The sequence below is a fragment of the Lepus europaeus genome, chromosome 20 (assembly GCF_033115175.1).
Source record: "Lepus europaeus isolate LE1 chromosome 20, mLepTim1.pri, whole genome shotgun sequence".
NCBI classification, from domain to species: Eukaryota; Metazoa; Chordata; class Mammalia; order Lagomorpha; family Leporidae; genus Lepus; species Lepus europaeus.
In genome coordinates this window covers 62,961,717-62,983,304 of record NC_084846.1, presented here as the reverse complement: position 1 = coordinate 62,983,304, position 21,588 = coordinate 62,961,717, and the positions used below count along the sequence as shown (strand labels likewise).

The 21,588-nt window shown below is 57.2% G+C and overlaps 2 protein-coding genes across 3 annotated transcripts; one reads left to right on the top strand and one right to left on the bottom strand.

Annotated features, from left to right (window-relative positions):
- The first annotated feature begins 4,312 nt into the window (after nucleotides 1-4,312).
- Nucleotides 4,313-18,968, top strand: POLM (DNA polymerase mu). Its single transcript, XM_062178330.1, has 11 exons — nucleotides 4,313-4,500; nucleotides 5,228-5,411; nucleotides 13,942-14,040; nucleotides 14,140-14,310; nucleotides 15,804-15,875; nucleotides 17,165-17,285; nucleotides 17,760-17,892; nucleotides 18,006-18,108; nucleotides 18,185-18,430; nucleotides 18,516-18,599; nucleotides 18,704-18,968. Exons 1-11 carry the CDS (start codon nucleotides 4,313-4,315, stop codon nucleotides 18,788-18,790), a joined length of 1,488 nt encoding a protein of 495 aa, XP_062034314.1. The 3' UTR covers nucleotides 18,791-18,968.
- On the bottom strand, nucleotides 5,572-13,528 carry LOC133749098 (endogenous retrovirus group K member 18 Env polyprotein-like). 2 transcript variants are annotated; one of them, XM_062178252.1, is made up of 2 exons: nucleotides 13,024-13,528; nucleotides 5,572-7,948 (listed from the first exon to the last, which is right to left on the bottom strand). In XM_062178252.1, exon 2 carries the CDS (start codon nucleotides 7,858-7,860, stop codon nucleotides 6,145-6,147), a length of 1,716 nt encoding a protein of 571 aa, XP_062034236.1. In that variant the 5' UTR covers nucleotides 7,861-7,948; nucleotides 13,024-13,528; the 3' UTR covers nucleotides 5,572-6,144. The 2 variants fall into 2 exon arrangements, with proteins under 2 accessions (XP_062034236.1, XP_062034237.1); XM_062178253.1 differs by having other exon boundaries at nucleotides 13,071-13,528.
- Nucleotides 18,969-21,588: the final 2,620 nt, after the last annotated feature.

Sequence of the window (21,588 nt, the reverse complement as noted above, 5' to 3'; positions counted from 1 at the left end):
TTCTGTGGGTGTCACTGAGAATCTCGAAATGACATCATGCTGTCGGGTGGCCCCTCCACAGTGACCAGTGTGAGAAAAGGGGAGGCCCCCAGGGGAGGGGCTGCTGCAGCTTCGCAGGGGATGGAGCCCTGCAGCCACAAGTCCAGAGCCACCAGGAGCTGGAAGAGCGGGGAGGACCCTCCCTTGGACTCCGGGGACTTCCGGCCTCCAGACCTGGGAGACGGTAGAGTTCTGTGTTAAGCCGTCAGTCTGCGAAACTTTGTCAGTGCATTCACAGAAGCAGACACACCAGGTTCCCCTGACCCCCAGCACCACGGCCAAGCGCGCAGGGGGCGGCCCAGGCCAGCGCACTGCGGCCAGCAGCCCTTGGCAGCGCGAGCCCAGCAGCGTCAGCAGCTTGGCCCCAGGTTCTCCTGTGTGCCGCTGGCTGGCAGCCTGCAGGGGGGAGGGCAGGCAGGCCCCACAGCAGGAGAGCAGCGCTGGGGTGGACCACACCCGGGGGGGGGGCCCTCCGCGGTTTGGTGGAGGGTGGGCACTGGAGACTCACCCCCAGGACTCTCGGAGCTGGAGCGGGAACAGGAAATAGCTGGATGAGGTTCATCTGGGAAAAATGGAAACTCATACATCTGAGCGAAAGCAATCCTCAGCGCGTCTGTGGCGGGCGGGGGGCTGCAGCCCACAGGGTGCCCACAGAGCAGGAGGGCCCAGCCAGGTGGGGCCAGGCGCTGGGCACAGAGCGGCTACCCCACACAGAGGGCGGAGGCTCCGTGGCCCACAGGGCAGACAGCAGCCTCGGAGGGGCCAGGCAGGGTGAAGAGGGCCACCCTCCGCTCTCACTGAACCTCCCCAGGCCTGAGCGTGTTCTGGGGGGGACCTCGTCCCCACATGCGGATGGAGACTGCGCCCCTGCTCCCTCCCTTGGAGCAATGCACGCCCTTTCCAGATGTTTCCAAAGATCCATGGAGATGGAATTTAAAGATAGGTTCATTTCGGTGCAAAAATATTTGGAAACCCACACACGCGAGGGGTCTTCCAAAAGGTCATGAAAATGTAATGAAAAAACAGTGCATGGATTTCAGGAATGCTCTGCACCCACAACACTTATCTGTTAACTCCATTTTCATGGATTTAAATTTTTGTTTTATTTATTTGAAAGGTGGAGTGACAGGAAGAGATCTTCCATCCACTGGTTCATTGCTGATGACTGCAACGGAGCCAAAAACTCCATTCCGGTCTCCCACGGGGGACAGGAGCCCAAGCCCTTGGGCCATCCTCTCCTGCTTCCCCTGGAGCAGTAGAGCGGAAGTGGAGCAGCCGGGACTTGAACTGTCGCTCTGATACAGGATGCTGGTGTTCAGGCAGCAGCTTACCCGCAGCGCCGCAGTGCCAGCCCCTTTGTGAGCTCTTTGAAGTACTCTTGTACAGCGCAGAGAAAACTGTCCCAGTCACTCCTAGGCGTGCTAAGGACTTTGAACACTTTCTGAGCCTGGGCTGCTGTATTTTCCACGTCTGGCACACACAGCGACACAGTCCCGCCCCCACATTTCTCTGCTCTCATTGGCTAAGAATCAGGAAGTGTCTCAAGGATGTCCCTTGTTCCTGTAGAAATGGATGAACAGCACCCATTCCTATCCCTTTTATTTATTTTTTAAAATTTTTAAAAAATTTGTTTGACAGGTAGAGTTACAAACAGTGAGAGAGACAGAGAGAAAGGTCTTCCTTCCATTGGTTCACCCCCCAAATGGCTGCAACGGCTGGAGCTGCACCCATCCGAAGCCAGGAGCCAGGTGCTTCCTCCTGGTCTCCCATGCGGGTGCAGGTGCCCAAGCACTCAGACTTCCCGGGCCACAGCAGAGAGCTGGCCTGGAAGAGGAGCAACCGGCGCCCATATGGGATGCCGGCACCGCAGGCAGAGGACTAACCAAATGAGCCACGGTGCCGGCCCCCTCTTTTCCTTATTTCTAAAAGGTTTATTATGTATTTGAAAGGCAGAGTGAGAGAGAGAGGGAGAGACAAACAGAAAGGGAGGGCTTCCATCTACGGACTCACTCCCCAGGTGCCTGCAACAGTCAGGGCGGAGCCAGGAGCCAGGGGATCCCTCTGGGTCTCCAGCTGGCAGGAACCCACGTCCTTGGCCATCACCGGGCCATCAGCAGAATGTGGCTCAGAAGCGCGGAGTAGCCGGGACCTGAGTGGCTGCTCCAGTGCAGGACACAGGATCTCGGGCGGTGGCTTAACCTGCTGGCCCGCCACTCTGGGCCCAGCGCTGGTGTAAGAGTCAGGTCTATGAGGCATGTTTGTCACAATGCACCCTTTTTCGGGCACAGCTCTCTGAGTTTGGCAAACAGACTTGTAACTCCGCCCACAGTAAGACGGGGGACCTTCCGGTCCACAACACTTACCTGTTAACTCCCAAACTCCCCTGGAGCCCTTTGCCCTCGCTCTGTGTCCCACCCTCACCCCCTCCCTCCCCGTCTGGCTGCTCCCGGTTTTGCCTTTTCCCAGCTGTCCTCTCCCTGGGGTTGCAGCGCACAGCACACAGCTCCCTCTGCTTAGCACAGGGCCTTGGGGACTCAGCCACGCGGGCGTGCCCCCAGCTCCTGCCCTCCCAGACCGCTGGGCACCCCTGGACATGGATGTGTGCCAGGGTGCGAAGCCGCACCCCAGCTGAGGCGCCCAGGCTGCACGTTCCGGTCTGGCGACTCCGAGTCAAGCGGCTCGAGTCCTTGGCGGCTGCAGGTACGGATGCCGTGTTCGGACCCAGCCCACGGTCGTTCCACACCCAGGTGCTCCCCACCTGGTACTTTCATGCACGAAGCTGCTAGAGTTGTGCCCCGGGGGTGCCTGGGAGAACTCAGCCTGGACCATGCGTCAGTCCCCAGGGAGCTGGGACAGTCCCTGGGCCAGTTGGATGGACAGCCTAGGGAGGGCCAGGTGTCGGGTTTCTGGAGCTGCACTCGAACACGGGACCCCCCTCACTGCTGCTGGCCAATTCTGGCGGTCAGGCCAACCCCCTCCCTGCCAAGACTGCCCCCACAGGGACCCCCCCACAGACCAGGCCATGGGGATGGACCTCCAGAGGAAGAGGAGGGTGGGGGCTTTCCCCAGATGGAGAACTCCAGTCCGACCCCGCTGGCACCACAGGCGGGTGGGACCTTCCCCAGGCCTCGTGTCTTGCAGGTGTGGGTCCCAGGCAGGTGGGTGACTGACTGGGGGCTTGGGGTATGATACAGGAAGCAGAGAGGGGCCTGCGCTGGGCCAGCTGCCTGCCCCCTCCAGGGAGCAGTGCCTCCAAGCAGACTGAAAAGAGGGGAGGAGAGGCTGGAGCCGTGGTCCAGCACTGGGGAAGCCCAGGGGAGGCGTGGGGGAGGCTGTGCCACCCTCAGATCCCAAGTCAGGCAGGGTGCTGTCAGGACTCCGTTCCTCTCCGCGGCTTTTCGGGGTCCAGGCAGCCCTACTCCTGCAGCTGCGGGATCCACACGTGTGGTTGGTTCTGGTTCTGTGGGCCATGGTTGCCAGGTGAGTGTCCAAACTGCCCACACGTGGCCCGTCCCCTCATGCCTCGGGCCCAGTGATGTGCGCTGGCCTGGCAGGTGGAGGCACTGCCCTGCACAGGTGAGCCCAGGGCGCGGGCTGCAACCCCCCACAGGACTTTCTTCCGAGCATCGCCTCCCCCTGCGTCTCGGCCAGTTCCCCCACAAGGTCCAGAGCAGCCCCTGTTCTCTGCGGACACCTTTCCGACACACGTTCGGGCCTGTGGCTCTCATTTCTCACTTTCTTGATTTCTCTCCCGGATTTAAATGTTTCACCCACCTGGAGCCACCCGGCTGAAAAACGCGGCGCTGCGCAGGTGCAGGGGTTCAGGTGCCGCTCCGAGCGCCAGGCACGGCAGGCTCGGCAGAGGGGACCGCGGTCCTGGCCCAGCTCTGGCCCCGCAGATGAAGCCAATCACCCCCCACGGGAAAGGACGCCCACCCCTCCCGGCCGAGGACGGAGCCCCGGCCCCGCCCGCGCCCGGCCAGGCCTCCCGAGGTCCCTGGGGCCGCACGGGGCTTTCGGCGAGAGTAATTTAAATAGAAGGCGTGGCCCGTCGGGATTATTTGCATAGAGGCGGGGCCTCCGGAGGGGCCGGGACACCCGCAGCGCTCTGATTGGTTCGAGAGGGAGAGTCTCGCCAGAGAGGCTTTATATTTGCATAGGGAGGGGCCTAGCTGCCGAGCGCGCCCCTTCTTCTGCCCGGCTTCCTTCTGGCTTCCGCCCGCCTTCCGCCCGGCTTCCTTCTGACTTCCGCCCGCCTTCTCCCGCTTCCTGGATGCTCCCGAAGCGGCGCCGAGCGCGGGGCGCGTGCCCCGGCGGTACAGCCGCCGCCTCCGCGCCGGCCTCCGTGCGTTTCCCCGATGTCGTCATTTATCTGGTCGAGCCGCGCATGGGTCGCAGTCGCCGGGCCTTCCTCACACGCCTGGCGCTGTCGAAAGGTTTCCGGGTCCTGGATGCCTGCAGGTGCGCTGCCCAGGGCGACCCTGGCCCGGGGCGACTCCCCAGGGCGGCTCCCGCACCCCTGGCCGCCTCCCGGGGTGCACGTGGTACGGCCCAAGGGGCTCAAAATGGGCTCCAGCCTCTCGTGGTCCGTGATCTCCCCCAGTGAAAGGTGGTCTCAGGGCTGGGGCGTCCTGCGGGGTCCAAGGTGGGCAGAGACTCCCAGGAAACGCAAGCCGGTGGCCTCCTGCAAGGACGGAACCCCCAGAGGCAAGAGCTGGGGTTTCCCCCAGGCTTGGAGTTGAGGGAGTGAAGGACCAGCCCGGTGCCCCTGCAGCTTGTTTGCTTAATTGGGCGGTCCTGGGGCCAGTGGGGCCCAGCAGCAGCTGGGGAGAGGAGGCCCTCACAGGGGAGGGGCGCCCTGAAGATGTCGGGTCCTTGTCACAGAGGAGGGGCACCCTAAAGATGGACAGGTCCTTGTCTCTGCCGTGCAGAGCAGGTCGGGGGAGGGGGAGACCTGCCCCTGGGGAGACCTGCTCCTAGGGAGCCCCTTCTCAGAGGCGGGTGGCGAGGTGGGCTGTGGGCTGGCTCGTGCCCCCTGTGAGAGAAGAGACCTCCGTTCCAAATGGCCAGAGGACTGTCTGTGTACTGGAAGGAGCTATGGTTGACCGACGAAGCGCGCTTGTCTGGCAAGGGCAAAGCTGGGGCCAGAAGGAAGGCCCTGGCCTCCCCTCCCCCTCTCCCTGCCCAGCTCGGAGGTGACCCACGTGGTGATGGAGCAGACTTCAGCCGAGGAGGCCAAGGGCTGGCAGGAGTGCAGGGCAGCGGCTGTGCCCCCAGGCTGCCCCCGCCCAGCTCTGCTGGACATCGGTTGGTTCACCGAGAGCATGGCCGCAGGGCGGCCCGTCCCCGTGGAGCCCAGGCACCGCCTGGAGGTGAGCAGGTGCAGGTGCGGGCCCAACCCCGCCCAGCTGGGACAGTGACCTCAGGGGAGGTGGGCAGTGAGGGCCCCGCCCGGCTGGGACAGTGGCCTCAGGGGAGGTGGGCAGTGCGGCGAGCCTTGACCAGCAAGGCACAGAATTAACGGCACGAAGATCCTTCTTCAATCACGGTTTATTGAGACGCCACTTGGTTGTCAGTACAGATGTAGGCGGAGAGGCGCTAAACACATTTCTTCCACTGCTTATGTACCCATCCCCTGTCCCAGTACATAGTCAAACATTATCTTAAGTCTAAACATGGCGAAAGAGCAGCACAATACAGACCCACAAAAACAGGAAACTTTAGAGTAAACATGTCTTACCAGGGGAGCAGGAACTGGCCCTGTTAAACATTAGTGCCTTCACATAGACACTTATCTAAAGCTGTTTGGGAGAGTACACAAGCAACTTTTACTCCAGCACGTAGGCATGCAAGCAACTTTTACTCTAGCACGTAGGCATGCTGCCACAGTTCCCCCTTTTTTGTTTTTTACAGCAAATGAGGTCTTATCCCCGATCAGGCCTTCACCTCATGATGTGCTGGCCGATCAAGGGGCGCCTGTGCTCAGGGATACTCCCATTCCGGTGCAATGAGCAAAAGCTCTCGGAGTGCTAAGGCAATATCCCAGATGAAAGAATTCCTTATCAGGTGCAATGGCACTATGGCCCCTGAGTGCAAGGACATTCTTTAAGCTTCTTTAAACATGCTGAGCCAAACCGCGGGGGAACTGCCTGCCTCAATTGCGGCCATTGCTTGCAGGAGAGCAATTTTTTCGCGCTTGCGGCTCCGTACTAATCGGAAAAGAACAAAAAGAGTACACAATAGCCCTGATAGTAATACAGCTCCGAACAATCCAACCCCCACCCATTCTTTGAACCATTGTAACCCCTGTAATATATAATCAGAAAACCCTTTCAGAGTGACAACAGATGCTCTAGTTTCATTCAGCTGCAAAATCATGATAGTAAGATTTTGCTGAAGTTCCCCAAATTCCATAGACCAGTTCCCTGATAGATAAGACCCAAGTTTTCTTGACTCATTTAGAGAGGCTGGATATGGCGTAACACACATATGGTGCAGTCTCTGAACGCAACCTAGGCTGGTGACTTCAAAAAGATCTTCCATAGCTGCTTGCAGCAAGTCCATGCGTTTATTTAATAGTAGCACCCCTGAAGCCAGATGATCATTTATGCGTTCCTGGACAAATAGAGCGTCTGATGATCTTTTTACGACGTCATTAATAGTCTGCACAGTTTGAACAGTGGAAGCCATGGCCACTCCCGCCGTAACAGCCGCTGCGGCAGAGGCGACAATTGCCGTTACAATGGCTATAACCCCAAAGTCCCGTGGCTGTCGAAACAAAACTGCCAGAGGAAATTCCTCTGGGTCAGTCACTACTGGTATAGGAACATAGGTAGGTACACGCATTACTACCATAGTTTTCTGAGTTCCATTCCAACACTGGGTTAAATAGCATGTATCATTTCCTGCACATTCTATTATCGTCCCATTATCTTGTTTATCTGTCAAAAGAAAAATAAAGGGAGGATCGACACAAACATGACTAGACAGGAGGCTCATATTATGCAAAGAATGCGATGTAAAGTTACTGAGTACATGACTAGTTATGTTATAACTGCCACTAGCATTATAGAGGCTTATATTAATAGAATCAAGCCTTGCCAAAGGGGACAAATCCATACTAGCTCCACGTCTATTCCACAATACCCAGGAGGCTAAAGGATTGCCCGCTCTGGGTTTCTGATATAATTTGAATTTAGGAGAAAATTTATACGGTTCTTGGGTTTCTACATTTTCTGTGCAATCACCAAATCGCGGGGGATAGCTGAATTCCCGAGTGATGCACTTTGGTACAGGTCTAGATATGTTCCATGAAGCACTGGAATTGGTTCCTGTCTGTATTAAAAAAGGAACTGTTATGTTGGCTGTGATCAGGAGTGTAGTGACATTAGCCACGGTGCTATTACCTCCTCCTCCTGTTCCATTTGTGCTCCCTAGAGCAATCTTTGTAAGGGCCTCGAGCACCATTGGGATCGAGAGGTCAGGATTTAGATATTTAAAGGGATCATATATCCAACTAAGGTTATATGAAAGAATCTGTATACAGGGACTCTGCGAGTTCATAGAAAAACACAAGCTATTATAGAGGGTAACATTAGTGGCATTATATCGCATTTGTTGCATATTTTGTGGTGTTTTGCACGGTATTTCTAACTGACAGTCTCTATTATACAATTGAGGAAACATCTTATCACTAGAGAACACTGGCTTAGGTATTGGCCATGTTCTCGCAATGGCCCACAGGGTCACATCCTTTGATATCGTCATGGGAAATGTCAACCATAGTCCCATCAGTATCCATGTCAGACGTTTCATTATCATGCCTCGTGTTCTCTTGTCGTTCCTCTTCTTTCTTATCTGTCACTCTCCTTGTCAGTCTTTCTGGAATCCAGATCGGGTCTGGTCGTTCCTGCGGAAAAACACAAATTGCCCCCCTGGATCTCTGTATTACAGGATCCGGGCCATACCATTTGTTATCTAGTACATCTTTCCACATGACCTTTTGACTAGTTTGTACAGGATTTTTTGTATGCCTCATAGCCGCTGATTCATTCTCTGTATTAAAATGTAAGAAATTGAGAGTGTATAATGCAATAGCGAGGCGTTCTCTGGGGGTTGCATGGAGCGCAATTCCCCCTTTCTGTTTTTGCAATGTTTCTTTTAGGGAGCGATTAGCGCGCTCCACAATGCCTTGGCCTTGAGGATTATACGGTAGGCCAGTTTTATGAGCTACTTGCATTTGTGACATAAAGGTAGCGAAGCCTTTTGAAGTATAAGCGGGCCCATTGTCAGTTTTTATGAGGGCAGGCTTTCCCCAAGCTGCCCAAGCCTCAAGACAATGAAGTTTCACCTGTGCTACACGTTCCCCAGACAAGGAAGTGGCATGAATGACACCAGAATATGTGTCCACTGAGACATGTACGTATTTTTGCCTACCGAATTCTGGGATGTGTGTAACATCCATTTGCCATAAGGATAAAGGTTTTAGTCCCCTAGGATTAACACCAGAATGTGGCGGATGGAGGAATATTGCACAATCTGGACAGGCCTTTACAATTTGCCGAGCTTGTTCTCTGGAGATATGAAAGCGCAAGCGCAGCGTATTAGCTGGAACATGAAAAGAGGCATGAAAGTTTTTTGCTAGGTCAACAGAAGTCAGAGATACAAAGACACTATTACGGGTTGCGATATCTACCTTGGCATTAGTTTTACTCATAGGTCCAGGGAGGCCAGAGTGAGCTCTTATATGGCCAATGAAAAAGGGCATACGTCTAACCAGGATAGCTTGCTGGATTTGTCGAAATATTGGGGCTACCGTGCTATGCGACTGTATATGAGCTACAACCTCTAGTGAACGGACAGCATTTACCACATATTGGGAATCTGAGATAATATTAATGGGTTCATCTGAAAATGTGCGAAATACTGTCAATACCACTAAGCACTCTACCACTTGAGGGGCGTTAGGGCGAAAATGAAGAATCACAGGCTCTGAATCAGTTGTAGCATACGCTCCACGACCAGTCTTGGAACCATCAGTATAAATAGTTGTTGCAGCTGGAATGGGTTTGCTCTTTGTAAGTTTAGGAAAGTAAACTAAATTTCGCTGCACAAAAGTTAATAATTTGTCCGCTGGCAAGTGATTATCAATTACACCTGAGAAGGCAGTTAGAACAATAGGCCAAACGTTAGTGGTACCGGCAAGAGTCTCAATTTGCATTTGAGTATAAGGTACAATCAGCTCATCAGGATGTTTACCAAAATGCATTGTGCAAAACTTGAGACCCAGAAGAGCATAATGAGCTACTAATTCAGGATAATACCGCAATGTTCTTACACCCGCTGAATTACCATGTATCCACCATAAAGGAGCATTTTGCCACACCACTCCAGTAGGTGTAGTGGGCGTAGCAAGAATGCATAGTAGTAATTTTTTAGACGGATCAAACCTACATAGTTGGGCTTTACTAATGGCCTTTTCTACGAGTTGCAGAGCTTTAACGCCCTCAGGAGTAAGTTGACGAGGAGAGGCAATATCTGGATTGCCCTCCAGAATAGAGAACAAAGGTTGCAGGTCGTTTCGGGTCAGCGGTAAATATCCACGTAGCCAATTTATGTCCCCTAGCAGTTTTTGAAAATCATTCAGTGTGCATAGGTTTTGAGTGCTAATGCAGAGCTTCTGTGGCCGAATGGAAGTTGTAGTAATTTTTGCTCCTAAAAATTGCACCACATCAGATTGTTGTATTTTTTCTGGGGCAATAGAAAGACCATATGCGTTAAGGCAGGAGGAGAGCAATGCAAAGGCCTTATCTACTAATTGCTGTGAATGAGCTGTGATAAGAATGTCGTCCATATAATGAATGATACGGACTTGTGAAAACTGTTTTCGTACTGGTGCGATAGCCTGATTAACATATAATTGGCAAAGAGTAGGGCTATTAGCCATGCCTTGAGGCAACACTTTCCATTGATACCTTGCGTCAGGCATTTCATGATTCTCTGAAGGGAGAGTAAAAGCAAATCGCTCTCGATCTAAAGAATGTAAAGGTATGGAAAAGAAACAATCCTTAATGTCTACCACTAGCATAGGCCAGCCCTTTGGAAGGGAAGACAGAAGAGGCAGTCCTCTCTGTACTGGTCCCATCAATTGCATCTGTCTATTGACTGCTCGCAGATCATGCAAAAGCCTCCATTTGCCTGATTTTTTCTTTATGACAAAAATTGGAGTATTCCAGGGCGATACTGAGGGCTCTATATGTTCTAACATCAGCTGCTCTTGCACAAGTTCTCCAGCGGCGGCGAGTTTTTCACGACTGAGGGGCCACTGGGGCACCCACACTGCCTTATTCGTATTCCAGGGAATACGTAATAGCTTTTCCTCAGTGGCCCCTAGGAAAAACCCACGCCTTTGCGGTCTGTTTTTTGAACTAACTCCACCGGTTCTGATATACCCTGAAGATTTTTTCCTAACCCTTTATTGGGCATATATCCTTGTCTTGCCATGATATTTTTGCTAGTCTGCGAATACTCATTAGTCAATATGAGTTTCATCTGGGTTTGTATATCCCTACCCCATAAATTTATAGGTAAATCTACCACAAAGGGACGAAAGGTGCCTTGTTGTTTATCGACTGTCCAGTGGAGTTCCTTAGAACTTATTTCTGGAGCCTGTCGATATCCCAATCCTACCAAGTCTTGAGAGGCATGCTGCAAAGGCCATCCCTTTGGCCAAAATTGTTTGCTCATAACACTACGATCTGCTCCTGTATCCACTAAGCCTGAAAAATGTTTACCCTCCACCTCTATCTGTAACATTGGTCGGTCATTTAATTCCATGCTTAGACATGCGAGATCGATTCCTGTAGATCCAAAACCAGATGCGCCACGGTTATGTGACCGGGCGGGGTATTTTTCATGACCTGATTGCAGTATCAGAAGTTGTGCTACGCGATCGCCAGGGGAAATGGAAATTACTCCAAAAGGGGAGTAGCACATTACTTTAATAACACCCTCATAGTCAGGATCAATTACTCCTGGTAAAACAATTAACCCTCGTAGCGTTGATGATGATCGTCCAATGATTAATCCTGCGGTATTCTTTTCTAATGGGCCCTGCATGTCTGTATCTATTATCTGTACTCCCATGCTCTGTGTTAATACCAAGCCGGAGGTGGCACGGAGGTCCAGCCCTGCGGAGCCCGCGGTTGCTCTGCGGACTTCGGGGGTGGCTGCATGGAAGGTTCCTGTAGTGCCCCATATGCTTTCGGGCCCTGGGGACGGGGGCCCCGATATCCGTTTTTTGACTCCTTTTCTATTGTCTCGAGGGGTTGTCCATTAATGTCTTTTACTGACCTACATTCATTAACCCAATGTTTCCCCTTTTTGCATCTGGGACAAGTGCCAGGTATTTGTCGCACAGGATTGTTATGCTCCTTTTGTTCTTTACAATTTTTCTTAAAATGACCAATTTTCCCACACTTAAAACATGCACCATTATTGTTATTACGTTTTGTTGCAGTTAAAATAGCAGCAGCAAGCCCAGCATTAGTTAATGGTCCCCCAATTTCCCTACATGCCTTCAACCAGGCTTCTAGCCCTTTTCCTTTCCATGGAGTTATGGCTCGTTTGCAATCTTTAGTAGCTTGCTCATATATAAGCTGCTGAATTAAGGGCATTGAACTCTCCACGTCCCCAAAAATTTTTCCCGCTGCTTCCATCATTCTACCCACAAACTCTGAAAAAGGCTCATTGGACCCTTGAATAATTTTTGTTAAATTCCCCGAGACCTCACCTCTTTTGGGTAAAGTCTTCCAAGCCCTGAGATATATGTCATTAATCTGTCTGTATACTTCAAGGGGGTAGCGAGTTTGATCAGCCGCCCATTGTCCTTGTCCTAAAAGCATATCTGCTGTCCAATGCGGCTGACCATCCCGCACATTTTGTCTAGCCTGTGTATGTGCAGCATCGGTAACAATGGATCTGTAATCGAGATATTGTCCCGTGCTGAGGCTGCCTCGTGCAATCTCAAACCAATCTGAAGGTGTCATAGCATTAGTGGTTAATCGTCCTAACAAAGTTAAAGTATAGGCGGCATTGGAACCAAATTGGCGCGCGGCCTCCACTAGATCTTTTAACTGTTTATATGGTATAGGCTCATGAAATCGGCGTTGAGTTTGTTGTTCCTCAAATACCGGGAAGGCTGACGCCAATTGGGCCCACGTTTCCCTTTTAATAAAATGACTGCCTTTACTGTGCTTAACATAAGGGGGAGGGCGCACGCTAGCAGCCTGAATTTTATTATCTGCGCCCTGTTCCTCAGTCTCACTGAAATCATCATCCAAATCTTCTTCATACTGCTCCTCTTCTGCCAATCTAAGATCCTCAAACTCACTTAAGGCGGGGTACAAAGGTGCTGAAGGTTTTTCTTTTTCTGAGCTCAAAATTTTCTTCATTTCCTCGCGAGATCTCTTATCTTTTACCTTGCCTTTTCTTTTGGTATGTTCCCTCTCCTCTGTAATACTTTGTTCCGACCAACTATCCTGCTGGTCAGCTAATGCTCTTCTCCCTTGTTTGATAATTTCCACATTTTTACCAGTTTGTAAGCAGGAATGTACCAATTTCCAAAACGGAAAGGTTCCTGCCCTAAGCGACCCCTTTTCTTTAGCCTGCTCCAAATCCTTTCCTAATTTTTCCCAACATTTCAAATTAATATCTCCAGTGTAAACAAACCAAGGGGCTTTCCTGTCTATATCTTCTAAAATTGTCTTTATTGTTTTTGTGGAAATTTTTAATCCCCTTTCTTTTAATAATGCTTGTATGGGATCCACGAAATTTTCACTTTCATGACTATTGGCAGTACCCATATCTATGATTCTAAAAGGCACTGTTTCCTTTTACTCTGGGCCGCACACAACTTTAGAACTAAAACAATAATAAGAGAGAAGGCAAAAATGATAATAACCAGGAGAAATTCTTCTAACATACCCTTCCTCGACGTCGACCCGTCTCCCGTGTGAAGTTCTGGATCTCACCTCTCCAGTCGTGCAATGTTACGCGTCTGGTTCGAGTTTCCCGGGTTTCGGCACCAGCTGCGGCGAGCCTTGACCAGCAAGGCACAGAATTAACGGCACGAAGATCCTTCTTCAATCACGGTTTATTGAGACGCCACTTGGTTGTCAGTACAGATGTAGGCGGAGAGGCGCTAAACACATTTCTTCCACTGCTTATGTACCCATCCCCTGTCCCAGTACATAGTCAAACATTATCTTAAGTCTAAACATGGCGAAAGAGCAGCACAATACAGACCCACAAAAACAGGAAACTTTAGAGTAAACATGTCTTACCAGGGGAGCAGGAACTGGCCCTGTTAAACATTAGTGCCTTCACATAGACACTTATCTAAAGCTGTTTGGGAGAGTACACAAGCAACTTTTACTCCAGCACGTAGGCATGCAAGCAACTTTTACTCTAGCACGTAGGCATGCTGCCACAGGGCAGTGAGGGCCCCGCCCGGCTCCCTGAGAGACCAGTGCACGGGCTGTCCCAGCTCTGTCCTCACCACAGTGTGGGTGCTCTGGGGGCCCCTTTATCTTCAGCATCTCCCGGCTTTTCTCGCCTGGTCGGTGAGACTGAGCCTGTGAGATGGGCTGTGCTCTGGGAGCTCTGTGTGCCCAGGGTCCCCCCTGCTGGTGCAGACTGTGCTGTGGGCCCCCCCTCCGAGGCCTGGCTGTGAGAAGGGGGGGCACACGCAGCACAGGCCGCCGCTGCTGCCCTGCTCAGAGCTGTCCTCAGGCCCTGCAGCCCCCGGCTGTGCCTGCCTTTGTGGTTGTGTGGCCCTGTCTCAACCAGAGGGTCTGAGGCTGCGAGACTCAGCCCGTAGTGGCCGTGTGTCCCCGTCCACAGGTGGCCGAGCCCGAGGAAGAGCCCCCAAGGCTGGGGCGGGTGCCCGCCTATGCCTGCCAGCGGCCCACACCCCTCCCTCACCACAACACCGCCCTCTCGGTGAGCCCTGGCTGGGGACGGGACTCGGGCACAGCCGGAGGGTGAGAGCCGGCAGGTCGGGCCGAGGCCCCCTGCCCTTGCCAAGCGTGTCCCCCGCAGGAGGCCCTGGAGACGCTGGCGGAAGCAGCCGGCTTCGAAGGCAGCGAGGGCCGCCTCCTGTCTTTCCGCAGAGCGGCCTCGGTGCTCCGGGCCCTGCCCTGCCCCGTCACGGCGCCGAGCCAGCTGCAGGGGCTGCCCCACTTCGGAGAACATTCCTCCAGGGTGGTCCAGGTAGGCCAGTGCGGGTGGCACGGGAGGTGGCTCCGAGGCCGTGTGGAGCTTCCTGGTGGGCTGGGAGGAGTCCGTGCAGGGCGGGAGGGGAGCGTCTCTCTGGAGGACCCCCCAGGTTGAGATTGCTGCTGTCCATGTGACTTAGAAAGGGGTTTACGCACCCCGGGGCTCGTCACTCAGCTGAGAGGTGTCCTGGTCGGCTGGGACCCCGGCTCTGGCAGCTCCAGGCCTCGGGGGCTTTGGCTGATCCAGGCTGTGCTTCCAAGTCCCTATATGCTGGGCGTGGGGGGACTGGCCAGCCTCGGGCCCCTGCCTGCGCCCGGCTGCCCGCTCCTGCCCTGAGCTTTGCCAGGTCAATGGGGGGACTGGCCAGCCTCGGGCCCCTGCCTGCGCCCGGCTGCCCACTCCTGCCTTGCTCTCCTGCCCTGAGCTTTGCCGGGTCGATGGGGGGACTGGCCAGCCTCAGGCCCCTGCCTGTGCCCGGCTGCCCGCTCCTGCCTTGCTCTCCTGCCCTGAGCTTTGCCGGGTCGATGGGGGGACTGGCCAGCCTCAGGCCCCTGCCTGTGCCCGGCTGCCCGCTCCTGCCCTGAGCTTTGCCGGGTCGATGGGGGGACTGGCCAGCCTCGGGCCCCTGCCTGTGCCCGGCTGCCTGCTCCTGCCCTGAGCTTTGCCGGGTCGATGGGGGGACTGGCCAGCCTCGGGCCCCTGCCTGCGCCCGGCTGCCCGCTCCTGCCCTGAGCTTTGCCAGGTCAATGGGGGGACTGGCCAGCCTCGGGCCCCTGCCTGCGCCCGGCTGCCCACTCCTGCCTTGCTCTCCTGCCCTGAGCTTTGCCGGGTCGATGGGGGGACTGGCCAGCCTCAGGCCCCTGCCTGTGCCCGGCTGCCCGCTCCTGCCTTGCTCTCCTGCCCTAAGCTTTGCCGGGTCGATGGGGGGACTGGCCAGCCTCAGGCCCCTGCCTGCGCCCGGCTGCCCGCTCCTGCCCTGAGCTTTGCCGGGTCGATGGGGGGACTGGCCAGCCTCGGGCCCCTGCCTGTGCCCGGCTGCCTGCTCCTGCCCTGAGCTTTGCCAGGTCAATGGGGGGACTGGCCAGCCTCGGGCCCCTGCCTGCGCCCGGCTGCCCGCTCCTGCCTTGCTCTCCTGCCCTGAGCTTTGCCGGGTCGATGGGGGGACTGGCCAGCCTCAGGCCCCTGCCTGCGCCCAGCTGCCTGCTCCTGCCCTGAGCTTTGCCGGGTCGATGGGGGGACTGGCCAGCCTTAGGCCCCTGCCTGCGCCCGGCTGCCCGCTCCTGCCTTGTTCTCCTGCCCTGAGCTTTGCCGGGTCGATGGGGGGACTGGCCAGCCTCGGGCCCCTGCCTGCGCCCGGCTGCCCGCTCCTGCCTTGTTCTCCTGCCCTGAGCTTTGCCGGGTCGATGGGGGGACTGGCCAGCCTCGGGCCCCTGCCTGCGCCCGGCTGCCCACTCCTGCCCTGAGCTTTGCCGGGTCTCTTCCCTCAGGAGCTGCTGGAGCTCGGGGTGTGTGAGGAGGTGGAGCGGGTGCGGAGCTCAGAGAGGTTCCGGACCATGAAGGTGTGTGGGGCAGGTGGTGGTGACTTGGCTGCGGGGTCAGGGGGGGCCTCCCCTGGATGTGGCTGCTGGTGTTTGCTGTGCGCCAGGCAGGCAGAGCCGGGGGCACCAGGCCCAGATTGCCTGGCACCGTCGGGTTCACCGGACTGTGCTGGAGGGTGTATCCTTGGGCGTGCCGTGTGCTGCCGACAGCCAAGGGGGACCCATTCGTGGTGCCACCGCACGCTGTCCTGTCTGGTCTTGGTCTCAGTTCCGTGCTGTGCACCCCCTCCGGGCCTCCTCACCCCCAGTCTGATTCGAAGGTGCCATCCCAGCCTCCATGGTGCCACTGCGATCCTGTTTTGCTGCCTGGCTTGTAGCTGGGTCAGTGGTCGTTGCGACTGGCGTCCACAAAGTGTGGCCTTGGGGAGGGCGTGGCTGTCGGGACCCACAGGAGGGGCTGGGGAGAGGGAGGCCCAGGCAGCACAGCTGGGCACTGGCAGGGTGGGCACTGCACAAGGGGCACCCTGAGACAAACGTGGGGGTGGGGGAGCTGAGGTGGGCCAGGCGGGGCACAGCGGACCTGGGGGCTGGGAGGAGGCGACCTCGTTTGGTGGGAGGCCAGTGAGTAGCGAGGGTTCCTGGGCTCCCTGGAGTGCCCAGGTCGGCCGTGGCCCTGGGACGGGAGGGGCCGGCGCACTGGGAATTGGGGAGGCCTGGGCAGCGGCCACCCCTGCCCCAGTGCCCTGCAGAGCAGCTCCAGGCTCTGGCCACACACCAGTGTCCCCTGCAGGGGGCGTGACCACGGGTACCGCCCCCACCCTCGGGGGCTCCCTGAGCCTCCTTCCAGGAGTCTGGGAGGGTCTCAGTAGCTGGCTCAGGGCAGGTGACGTGCGTGGGCTGGGGTCCCTCTGCACCCGTCAGCCTGTGGGACCCCTGCCGGCCCCTGCAGCCTTACCCTTCTGTTTGTTAAGGAGAACTCGGCAATTGGGTGTAGCTGCTGGTCGGTGGGAGATGCGGCTTTGCCCTGAGAGTCCGTCCTGTAAGCCGCTGGGGACTGTCTCGGTCTTGCTGGGAGCGCAGGCTGACCTGTGCGGGCTCCCAGGAGGACCCTGACAGCAGGCGGCTCGCTGGTCTGGCGAGTCTAGTCCGATGTGTGGCATGGGCTGCCGCGGGAGGGACGGAGGGGCCCTGGTGGTGCGCCGCCTGGGCGGGTGAGGCCCCAGGTTTGAGTCCCTGCCACATGGCCTTGGCCACCAGGAGGACACTCGTGCCCAAGAGCTTTACCCCAGCAGATTGCCCCTCCCTCACAGCTCTTCACCCAGATCTTTGGGGTAGGGGTGAGGACTGCTGACCGCTGGTACCAGGAGGGCTTGCGCACCTTGGACGACCTCCACCAGCAGCCACGGAGACTGACCTCACAGCAGAGAGCAGGTGAGCCCCAGAGATGTGGAGTATGGGCTTCCAAAGCCACCTGGATCTGGAAGCTTCCGCACACCAAGGCCTAAACATGGGCACACAGGAAGTGCTGACTGCCTGGGTGGCTGGGGGTGGGGTGGCAGGTGGGCTGCTGGGGCCTGAAGAGTCGGGACCTGTTGTGGCCTCCCTGTTAAACTGGCCTGCGCCAGGGACAGTGGGGGCCCTGGGCCCACCTGCCCAGTGCCATGATGGTGTGCAAGGCCCGTGGAGGTGTAGGAGAGATGCCACCAGTGTGGAAAGAACTCCTGGGGTAGCTAGGCCGGGGTTGAGTCTGTCCCCCATTTACCAGGTGGGTGACTGTGGCGCCGTGCATCCCGGGGGCTGTCACTTAGCTCCCTGCACCGCCCCCTCCACCTGCCGCCTTGTGCTGGTGGGGGCGGGGCCTGGGGCAGGCAGGCCAGGCATGTCAGGGGCCTGTGCTGCTCACAGGGCTCCAGTACCACCAGGACCTGTGCACCCCAGTCCAGCGGCCAGAGGCTGAGGCCCTACAGCACCTGGTGGAGGCCGCTGTGGGGCAGGCGCTGCCGGGGGCCACCGTCACGCTGACCGGTGGCTTCCGCAGGTAAGGGGCCGGCCCCGCCCCCGAGAAGGGGCCTCAGCTGGCGGTGCTGGGCATCCTTGTCCACGCCCTGGCAGGGCTGTGGCCTGGGCCAGGGCATCACAGTCTTCTCTCAGGGGCAAGCTGCTGGGCCACGATGTGGACTTCCTCATCTCTCACCCCAAGGAGGGCCAGGAGGCCGGGCTGCTGCCCAGAGTGATGCACCACCTGCAGAATCAGGTGAGGGGACCGCTGCTGGCCCCGCCCCCCCCCCCCCCCCCCCCCGCCTGAGTGCTCACGCCCCCCTCGCCTGCAGGGCCTGGTCCTGTACCACCACCACCAGCCCAGCTGCTTTGGGGCCCCCGAGCAGCTGGCCCGGCACAGCCGCTCCATGGATGCCTTTGAGAGGAGTCTGTGCATCTTCCGCCTGCTGCAGCCCCCCAGAGCTGCCGTGGGGGGGCCCGCGAGGGCTGGCCCAGCCTGGAAGGCCGTGAGGGTGGACCTGGTGGTCGCCCCCAGCAGCCAGTTCCCTTTTGCTCTGCTGGGCTGGACTGGCTCCGAGGTAGGGTTCCCGGGTAGCGTGGGTGCTGGGTGCCCACAGGTGCCTGGGCCGGCCTGCTCAGGACAGTCCCCCCCCCCCCCCCCAGCTGTTTGAGCGGGAGCTGCGCCGTTTCAGCAGGAAGGAGAAGGGGCTGTGGCTCAGCAGCCACGGGCTGTTTGACCCGGAGCAGGTATGTCCCCGACGCCCCCAGCCTGTGTCGCCCCACGCCTCGGCACTCGGCGCTGCCGTGCGCCCAGCCAGTGCCCCGCGGCTGACGCCCAGCTCCCATCCCAGGGGGCCTTCGTCCCCGCAGCCTCTGAGGAAGACATCTTCCGCCGCCTGGGCCTCCAGTACCTCCCCCCGGAGCAGAGGAACGCCTGAGCCTACCCTGGGAAGCTGAGCTGCCACACTACCACGGGGCTCGCGGTGGCCCGAGCCCTCCCTGGCTGCTGTGGGTGACGGCACAGAGCTGGCCGCATCGCCGTGTGGCCCTGTCCTGGCCAGGGACCCGGTGGAGCCGCTGGTGCACTGTGAGCGTCTGGGGAGGGGGCAGCCGGGGGGGGGGGGGGGACGTCCCGGGCTCGCCTGCTCTCAGCACGGGAACAAGCCGCCTCCTAGCCCCCTTGCTTACACCGCGCCCCCGCCAGTCTCATTTGTACTGATGAAGCCCCTGGCAGGGCTGCTCCTCTCCTTCCTGCTCGGTGTGCCCCGGACCCCACGTGGCCAGCTCACCTTCCACCCGAGGCGGAAGCGCCAGGGTGGGCCAAGCACGCTGCGTCCTCGTACCCTCAGACCCCAGGCAGGCTCCGGCCGAGGCCTCTTCTTGCCTCCCCGTCCATCCGGGGCGAAGGCTCCCCTCCCCCTTCAGGCCTGGACTCAAAGTCATCTTGGTGGGCTGGGGCTCCCCAGGTCACTCGTATTAAAGTATTTTCACAGTTAACGTGTCTGGGGACACAGTTTGGAGTTCGAGCGCACCTCTGCCCCCATCGGGACGCACGGGCCATCCCCAACACTGCGCCGTGCTGCCCCGTCGTGGCCACCCGCGCCCCGTGCCTCCTGTCCTGTTCTCTGTCCCTTCCTTCTCCAAAGTCAGAAGTGGAACCGCAGTGCGTGCGGCCTCCGGACAGCCTCTGCCGCTGCCCCGCCTTTGAGACCCCCAGCTCGCCGTGGGGCGCTACCGAGCCTGGGCCAGGCCGCACCTGCTGAGCCCTGGGGGATGGTGAGATCTGTCAGTCCGCTGTGTGCGAGTGGAGCCTGTTGGGAGCGTGCGTTTTCGTTTCTCGTGGAGGAGGTGGGGCGTGGGATCACTGGGCCTTGTGCTGTGTCCGCGCACAGAGAGAAGGCACCAGCTCGGAGTGCCCGTGTCCTCCAGGAGCCACCAGCACCCGCCGAGACTCCCGCTCCCCAGGGCCAGTGGCCGTCTCTTCATCAGCATCTGAGGTGTTCCCGGCCGGCTTGTCTGGCTGTGCAGGGCGGGTGAGGGTGGCTCAGACCCTCTGCCGTCTCGCTGGCCTGCGGCTCGCCGGGCCCCCCTGGGGCAGCGTCTGTCCCCTGGCTTCCCTGTCTGGAAGGGTGGGGTGGATGGTTCGCTGCCTGGCGAGGTCGGCCTTGTCCCTGGAGTTGCGGCTGCGTCCTCCGAGTGTAAGTAAAGCTCGCCTGGGTCCCAGCCTGCCCTTCGGAGCAGGTGGCTTTCATCGGGTAAGTCTCGCCCTCTGTTTATCGGGTGATCAGCTTATTGCATTTGTCCTCATGCTTTTGGGGTCAATCTCTGACCCCAGGTCGCAAGCTGGTGGAAGTCGGTAGTTCCCACCTCTGTGATCTCATTGTGAGTGGATCCTCGCGTAGGGTGTGGGGTCAGGGTGAGGTTCAGCCCCGTCTGCCGGAACCTCCGTCCTTTCGTTGCCAAATCGGCTTTTGCTCCTCACGGGGCTCAGGGCTCTCCTCTGCCATTGATCTCAGGGCCTGTGCTGTCACAAATACCCACTTCTTTAATAATGTATTTGAGAGGCAGAGTTACAGGGAGAGAGCCGTCTCCCAGGCTGTGCGTGAACTGGAAGCAGGACTCACGAGCTGGGGCTGGGGAGACTGAGCCCAGGTGTTCCGACTTGACCTAGACCTGACCACCAGGTACACGAGGTCAAGTGCCTGCCCCTGTATTTTTTTTTTTAAAGATTTATTTATTTGAAAGTCAGAGTTACAGAGAGAGAGAGAGAGAGAGAGAGAGAGAGACAGAATGTGTGTCTGTGTTCTAGGACTCTAGTGGGTTCCATGGATGGTCATGTGAGCAGTCATGGTATGTGTAAACGGGAACACTTTAGTTCTGCCCGTCTAATCTTGATGCCTTTTATCTCGTGCACTGTTGCACTGGCAAGGACTTCCTGTAGGAGGTGGCCTGGAGGAGTGAGTGTGGACGTCTTTGCTCCGCCTTGGGTGGGGCGGAGTCCCGCCTTTCAGTGTGACGTTGGAGGAGGTGTGACAGAGATGGCCTGGATCAGGTGCAGGAAGTCCCCTTCGTACATTCCTAGCTGTTTCCAAAAGGCAGAGGTACAGAGAGGAGATTCAGAGAGGTCTTCCATCCTCTGGTTCACTCCCCACGTGGCCGCCATGGCAGGGGCCGGGCCAGGCCAAAGCCGGGAGCCAGGAGCTCCCTCCCGGTCTCCCACATGGGTGCAGGGACTTGCACTTTCCCAGGCCTGTTAGCAGGGGGCTGGATCGGAAGCAGAGTAGCCAGGACTTGAACCAGAGTCCACGTGGGCTGCCAGCACTGCACATGTCGGCTTATCCTGCTGTGCCACAGCGCTGGCCCCTTTCACGTGTTGGGTTTTGTCAGCTGCTTTTTTGGCATCCAGTGATGTGATCATGAGTTTCCGTTAGCCTGTTAGCATGGCTGACATCTGGAATCCCAAGCCAGCTTCGAATTCCTGGGATTCCTTGGCGTTTTATCCTTTTGTGTTGCTGGGATGAGTTATTAGTATTTTGAGGATTTTTGCCTCTGTGTTCTTGAAGGATGTTGGTTTGTTGTTTCTTTCTTTCTTTTTTTTTTTTTTTTTTAGTTTTTTAGTTTTTGACAGGCAGAGTGGACAGTGAGAGAGAGAGAAAGAGAGAAAGGTCTTCCTTTTTGCCGTTGGTTCACCCTCCAATGGTCACTGTGGCTGGCGCGTTGTGGCCAGCGCACCGTG

Excerpts from the sequence above, each read along its gene's own strand:
- LOC133749098 (XM_062178252.1), bottom strand. The coding sequence starts at position 7,860 with ATGATAATGAAACGTCTGACATGGATACTGATGGGACTATGGTTGACA.
- POLM (XM_062178330.1), top strand. The coding sequence starts at position 4,313 with ATGCTCCCGAAGCGGCGCCGAGCGCGGGGCGCGTGCCCCGGCGGTACA. Across the intron at positions 5,412-13,941 it reads AGCCCAGGCACCGCCTGGAG|GTGGCCGAGCCCGAGGAAGA; the intron begins GTGAGCAGGTGC and ends CCCCGTCCACAG. Across the intron at positions 17,893-18,005 it reads CTGACCGGTGGCTTCCGCAG|GGGCAAGCTGCTGGGCCACG; the intron begins GTAAGGGGCCGG and ends GTCTTCTCTCAG.